This window comes from Mandrillus leucophaeus, unplaced genomic scaffold (genome assembly GCF_000951045.1).
Source record: "Mandrillus leucophaeus isolate KB7577 unplaced genomic scaffold, Mleu.le_1.0 Scaffold9, whole genome shotgun sequence".
NCBI lineage: Eukaryota > Metazoa > Chordata > Mammalia > Primates > Cercopithecidae > Mandrillus > Mandrillus leucophaeus.
In genome coordinates this window covers 9,539,978-9,546,658 of record NW_012109807.1, presented here as the reverse complement: position 1 = coordinate 9,546,658, position 6,681 = coordinate 9,539,978, and the positions used below count along the sequence as shown (strand labels likewise).

The 6,681-nt window shown below is 46.6% G+C and overlaps 1 protein-coding gene across 1 annotated transcript in view; it reads right to left on the bottom strand.

The window, feature by feature from the left end:
* Positions 1–6,681, bottom strand: part of SNRNP200 (small nuclear ribonucleoprotein 200kDa (U5)) — a 31,601-nt gene that overhangs the window by 13,749 nt on the left and 11,171 nt on the right. The window contains exons 15-24 of the mRNA XM_011969652.1: positions 4,994–5,187; positions 4,652–4,775; positions 3,443–3,592; positions 3,085–3,195; positions 2,366–2,497; positions 2,011–2,199; positions 1,486–1,683; positions 907–1,059; positions 718–798; positions 344–427 (exon numbers count right to left, since the gene is read on the bottom strand). Of these exons, the coding sequence (XP_011825042.1) occupies positions 344–427; positions 718–798; positions 907–1,059; positions 1,486–1,683; positions 2,011–2,199; positions 2,366–2,497; positions 3,085–3,195; positions 3,443–3,592; positions 4,652–4,775; positions 4,994–5,187 (1,416 nt within the window). The remainder of the gene's footprint in view (positions 1–343; positions 428–717; positions 799–906; positions 1,060–1,485; positions 1,684–2,010; positions 2,200–2,365; positions 2,498–3,084; positions 3,196–3,442; positions 3,593–4,651; positions 4,776–4,993; positions 5,188–6,681) is intronic.

Here is a 6,681-nt window from a genome sequence, read left to right as displayed (position 1 = left end):
AAAAAAAAAAAAAAAAAAAAAATTATTTACGAGCTGTGCAGCAACAGCGGGACATCACTTCGCTGCCGGGAAGCAGACAGCGTGTGCTGTGGCTCTTCCTGTCTGAGGGGCTGTGGAGCCTTGAAGCCTTCCCTCTTAAGGTCTTACCTTTCCCACGAGCTCAAGATGTGTACTACAGAGTGGCTGTACCACACATGCACCAACCAATGACCCCGCAAGAGCAGAACTGAACACTCCTTCCATCTCACTAGCATCAGGCCTCCTTTTCCCAGCATGCACACAGAACACAGGGACTGAACTGTTCAGGCCCCTTCTCACAGCTCCCATGCAACTCCACCCTCACCTGTGTGACATACACCATGTCAGCCATCAGGGCAAAGCCCTCCAATTTCAGCTGCGAGATGAAGGCTTGCAGAAGAACATTGATCTGTAAAGAAGCAAAATCAGCCAGCAGGAGACCAACCACTGAACAGTCCAAGAAAGGGAATTACATTTCTGCTCTGAGCATCCAGGCCAGGAGAGATCTTCTACAGGTCTTGATTTACAAATACTAAATAATTGTTATTTCACATAAAAAGAACATGCGAGAAGGCTGCAAAAACTAGGAGAACTGAGCAGGATACCACACATGAACCCAAATTCAAGGTTCATCTTTTAGAAGATTGTGAAAACCACTTAATCCTCATCCTGACCAAAGCAAAAAGGAGCGGCGCTCACCTTGGCGCTGGGTTCCTCGATGCTCTCTTTTACAGGGATGGGCACCCTCTCCAGCAACTTCTGCAGCTCCAGCTTCTCCTCCTGCCACAAGCAGGAAAAGGTCAAGGGAAAGCCTTGTGGCCGAGGAGGGAAACCATTCAGTGACTTGGTGAGCACCAACTCCCTGCCCCAGCACACTGCATAGCTCACCTCTCTCACTGTGATGTTCTTGAACTCAGAGGATAACGAGAAGACTCGGAAGAGCTCAATCTCACTCAGGGTGGGCTTCAGCAGCTGGTTGTAAGTCTGCACGGTGTCATTGGTGATGTAGTAGTGGCTGGCTATACGGCCCAGTTCTGTCACCTGGAGAGAAGGTTGGCTCAATCCAGTGCTGACTACTAATGAGCTCCCACCTCGAACTGAGGACCGTAAGTTACTGTCTTACAGGATTTTTTGTGCGATTTTTGGTAAAGTATATGACTCAATGTCCTATACGTTATTGTCCTAATAGGACAACTGGATGAAGTCACAGCAGTGCAAGTGCCAGGCCAGGCCCAGGCACATGAAGAAAAATGGCACAATAAGCTGACCCATAGTGAAATGATGTCTGCACGGACAAGACAGCTGAATTATCCACTTCGAGTTATGGGAAAAGCAACCACTTTTCTGCTGTTCTAAGCAACGGGTGATGAGACAGGCAGTGCTCACATCGAGAGCAATCTGGAAAATCTTCTCCTGGGCCAGTAACTTTTGCTGAGACCTTTGCCTCAAAACCCTCACCCCACGCACCTGGAAGTTGCCCGTCTTCTTGTCGTACTTGACCAGATTGTTCTTGTCCAGCATCAGGGCAGCCGTGTGAACCAGATCTAGTCGGCGCTGGTCCAGCAGGGGATCTCCCTTGAGGTCATCATGAGAGATGCCATAGAGGGTTGGGGACCGCAGCATTCGGATATACAGGTAGGCATAGCCCAGCCAGTTCACTGCGTCCTACAAGACACAGCTCATGGTTCTTAGTATGAAGAAACTCTTGATGTCCAAATGAAAGGCTACCATGAATTGCTTAGAAATTCCCAGCTACAAGGGTGCATATTACATCATATTCTGAATGTGTTTGGCATTTCATTAGTAAAAAGATCTAAGCATCTTCTAAGATCTTGGTAACAAGGGGAACTATCTGCCAGATCCAAGATGCGGGTGCAGGGACGGAAAGCCTCGGACGCTGCTGGCCCACGGCACAATAGGGACCGACCCACACCTGGTGCCTTGGTGTCTGCGGGGAAGGCATGAAGCACAACAGGCAGAGTCCTCCCCTACCTTGGCATTCTGGACATTCCCCAGCACGATTTCTGCGTTGAGCATGTCAGGAAGCTTTGAAACCATCTGGCTCTCAATAGGAAGCTGTTGATTGAGGAGGGACAGGTAGTACTGCAGCTCCCCATGAGACGTGATGAGGATGCCTTCGCCCTTGGTGTCATACTGGGGTCTTCCAGCACGTCCCAGCATCTAGATCAGGGACAGCGAACCAAGAATGCTATAGCAAGAGAATGTGTGATTTTGATGCAGAGATCTACATTACAGAACTAGGCCTCTGATCTGCTAGCTTCCAGCATCTCTGCAATTCAGGCAAGGATATCGATCCCCACTGAGGATAAACTCAAAGGCTCTGTACCTGCAGAATGTCCAGTGCTCCCAGTTCTGTCCAACGCCCCTTCTCTGGACTGTACACCTGGGTGCCTTTGATGATGACCGTATGTGCAGGGAGATTCACACCCCAAGCTAGAGTTGCTGTGGAAACTAAAACCTACAGAGGCAAAGCAAGGCAATGAGAAGAGATGCCACCATCAGGGGTTAATATCCCCAGCTTCTCTAGGCAGTTGGCCTCAGAGCTTCTATCAGGACTAGCCAGTGGGGCGCGGGGGGGTCCCAGTACTTGTCAATGTGACACCAGAATAAAGAGGAAAGGTTTCCTTGGGTTCCTCATCTATTCAGGAATGAACATTTCAAATTCCAGAGGCACAAGTGCAGGCCTGTATTAAACCACCTTAAAGTTACTAGAAAAGGTCAAGCAGAGGCTATCTGGAAAGAGGGAACGACAAGGCCACGCACGCCCCCATGAGGCAGTGTTTGGAGCTATCTGAAGTCACCAAAGTGCTTGCTTCACTATGCTTCTCAGACCGTCCAAAACTCACTCATCTTCCCTCACACAAGGTGTGAAGAGTTGGGAGAGTGGCATAAGGTTCTATTTATTGTATCCACCACAACCCTCTGACCTGGGCTCGCTGGGCCAGAAGCAATAAAGTACCAGGAGCAAACATGGCACAACCTTGACACTGCCAGTCTTCTGAAGTATGTCCCACCTGCTCCTCCAAAAGCTTTGCACCCCCTCACCTGAATATGTTTATCAGCAAAAAGATCCTCCACGAGTGTTCGGTCAACCCTGGTCATGCCTGCATGATGAATAGCAAAGCCATAAGGCAGAAGATCCTTCAGCTCTAGGTTCTGTGGAACAAACGACCAGGGATGAGGTGAGCCTTCCTGTAGGACTCACCCAAGGACTACGGAAATCTCTTCCCATGAGACCTGCCCCTTAACTACTATGTGGAATAGTACTAATCACATCCAGACAATCAACCTTAACCCATGGGAAACAACAGTACCATAGTATAGTCCTAGAGGAGCTGTCTGAGGCCTCAGATGGACACGGCTGCCAGATAGGCATGAGGGAACCCAGCCGGCCCCTCCTCACCTTGCACTGCTCCGCTTCTGTTCGCAGGACTTCCGTGGAGGCTGAGCCCTCCCTCAGAAACAGACCCAGAGTGTCCTTCTCTAGGCACATGTCCCGGATGGCCCTGGCCGTCTTTCCAGTCTCCTTCCGGGAGTGGACAAACACCAGCACCTAAGGAGAAGCCACAGTTTGCCACAGTCACGAGACACTAACAGCCCCAGGGCACCTGTGGCAGGAAGCGGAAGTTGCACCATCACCACCAGAAGCCAAGGTCCTGGAGAGGGGAAAGGGCAGGAATGTGGGCAGCTCAGAGGAAGCCTCAACAGGGCTGGAAAGACTTCAAGGGAATGCACCCGCCAAGCTCACAGTTCTGGAACTGAGAAATTAACTAACTTCAACATCCTACCCTGAACAGCAAGTTTAAATAGACTATGACTACAAATTCAGGCCTCTCAACTCAGAATTTATGTTCAAGCACCTAACAACAGTCAAAGATGCATGAAAATGTGTCTGCAAAATAACAGCTAAAACATTCTACTACTCACAAAAGGATTTAGGAAATATGTCTGAGACTGGTACAGTGTTGTAGGAAATGAAGTCTTCCTAGTATTTAGTGCCAAGATCTGTCTCTTCATATAAATTCATATGCTTCTTCTCATCAGACAAAAAGAAATACAAAACCAGTCACTTTCCCTTATTTTTTGTCTTAGTAAACATTGCTCAACTCGACTTTCAATGTAAAAATTCTATCGCTGTCTAGTAAAATGACCTCCTCACTAGTTTTCATTTTCCTTTTTTTATTGTCTCGTATTTTTAGCGTAAGCGACCCCAAACCTTTTATGGAGGGACCCCGGATAATGTGAATGGACAAAACGATTATCTGGGACTGGGGATTGCTTGATGGGGGCATTTTTAACTCTCCAAACTCTCTAATGGTTGTAAGGCTATTCAAGTTATCCACTTCATCTGGGCTGAGTTTTGCTAGTTAACTAGTAGTTGTTGGAGAACTGGTTCATTTCTTCTGAATTTTTAAAGTTATGAGCATAAAACTACTCATAGTATTACCTTATTATCTTTCCAGTGGCTATAGGTTCTGTAGTAATATCCCATTTCATAGCTGATATTGGTGATTTATGTTGTGTCTTCTTTTAATTTCTGTCAATCTTCCCAAATTATTGGTAAACATTTGAAAGAACAGGGTTCAAGAGTAACCACAAACCATGGGCAAACCTGATTTTTCCCAGCATGTTCCATGATTTTTTCATAGACTATTTCATTCATGATCTGGAAACGCTTGATAGCTTTTTTCTCTGTGATACCCACGTACGTCTGTTCCAGAGGCACTGGACGGAAGCTAGAAGTTCAACAGTTAGACAAATGAGGCTTTGGCGGAAAATACCGAGGGAATAAACAGTCTTTTTCCTGCCCCAAGAGCAATATTCCTCCTTCTTGATTCACAGCACATCAAACCCAAAGGCCCTTCTAAAACCCAACACAGCAGCATTCCTTGGAAAAGGGGAAGGAGAGCAGGATGGTCACCTTGACAGAACTTTGCCCAGTCTTTTCTGATACCTGTTGTCAAAGTAAAAGAGACCCTTGGCAGGGTCAACACGTAGAAAGGTGGCTACATCTTCATAGTTGGGTAGGGTGGCACTGAGGCCAATGAGTCGGACATCCTCCTGGGTCATCTCAATGTTTCGGATGGCCCTGGCCACCAAAGCTTCTAAGACAGGACCTCTGTCATCATGGAGAAGATGGATCTCATCCTATGGAATTGGAGGACAGCAATTACCTCTAGCACTAGAGATATGTAGTTCCTTTTCCTGGACTTGTCCCATATTGTAGGCACATAACCTAATATGCCTAAGGAAAAACACATGGGACCCCAAGCCAGAGATGCCCAAAGGATGGAGACAATATTTACCACGAAATACTCCAGAAAGCAACAGACTCTGACCATGAGTTGCTTTGGTACAGTTCAGTGACATACTTTGTAATAAGAAATTCTGAAACTCAGATAAATGAGTTTACAACTTTACTTAAAGGTAAACTTCTTTACGAAAAAGGATATAAATATGATCTGATCAGAAACTTCACCTCTGGCAGTTATAGTTCCCAAGAACAAAAGCTATCATGCATCAAATGATGAGTTCTCACCGTCTAAAGCAGTGCTTCTCAAATTTTATTAAGTATCCCAAAGCCAGGGGATGTTGTTAAAATGCAGGTTGTATTCAGCAGGTGTGGGGTGAGGCCACAAATCCTGCATTTCTAACAAGCTCCTATTTCATGCTGCTGCTGCTATGACTCCCACCATGGATTAGGCTTCAAGCAGCAAAGCTCTAAGGCAGGGGCCAGAAAACTTTTTTTTTTTTTTAAGTCAGATGCTCCATCTCAAAGAAAAAAAAGCCAGGTGCAGTGGCTCACGCCTGTAATCCCAGCACTCTGGGAGACCGAGGTAGGTCACCCAAGGCCAGGAGTTTGAGACCAGCCTGGCCATTATGGCGAAACCCCGTCTCTAATGAAAATGCAAAAAATTAACTGGGCGTGGTGGTGGGCAACTGTAATCCCAGCTACTCAGGAGGCTGAGGCAGGAGCATTGCTGGAACCCAGGCGGTGGAGGCTGTAGTGAGCTGAGATCACACCACTGCACTCCAGCCTGGGCAACAAAAGCAAAACTCCGCCTAAAAAAAAAAGCCAGATAGTATTTCAAGCTTTGGGCCATGCAGCCCCTATTGCAAATACTCAGCTCTGCCATTGCAGCACAAAAGCCGCTGTAAATAATACATAAACAAATGGATATAACTATGTTCCAACAGAACAAAGCCAGTAGCCACAGACTGCCAACCCCTGCTCCAGAACACTGAAAACCGACATGCGAAGTCTCCTTTCCTGCTTTTCCCAGACAACTGAAACTACACTCAGACTTAGTCACTAATCTCTGGAAGCTTCTGTGTATACGGAATACAATATCCTGATTCCTCATTCATTCCCTCAGAGAATGGATTCTTTTCCTTATAAAGCCCTTCATGATGTTGGAAATATGATGGTTTTTTGTCTATCTGTTTACATTTGTTTCAAAATATTTCAGATACGTTTCTTGGCCTTTTGGCTAAGATCAAGTGTAGTAAAATATTTCAGACATAAAAAATATATATAGGCCAGGCGCGGTGGCTCAAGCCTGTAATCCCAGCACTTTGGGAGGCCGAGACGGGCGAATCACGAGGTCAGGAGATCGAGACCATCCTGGCTAACATGGTGAA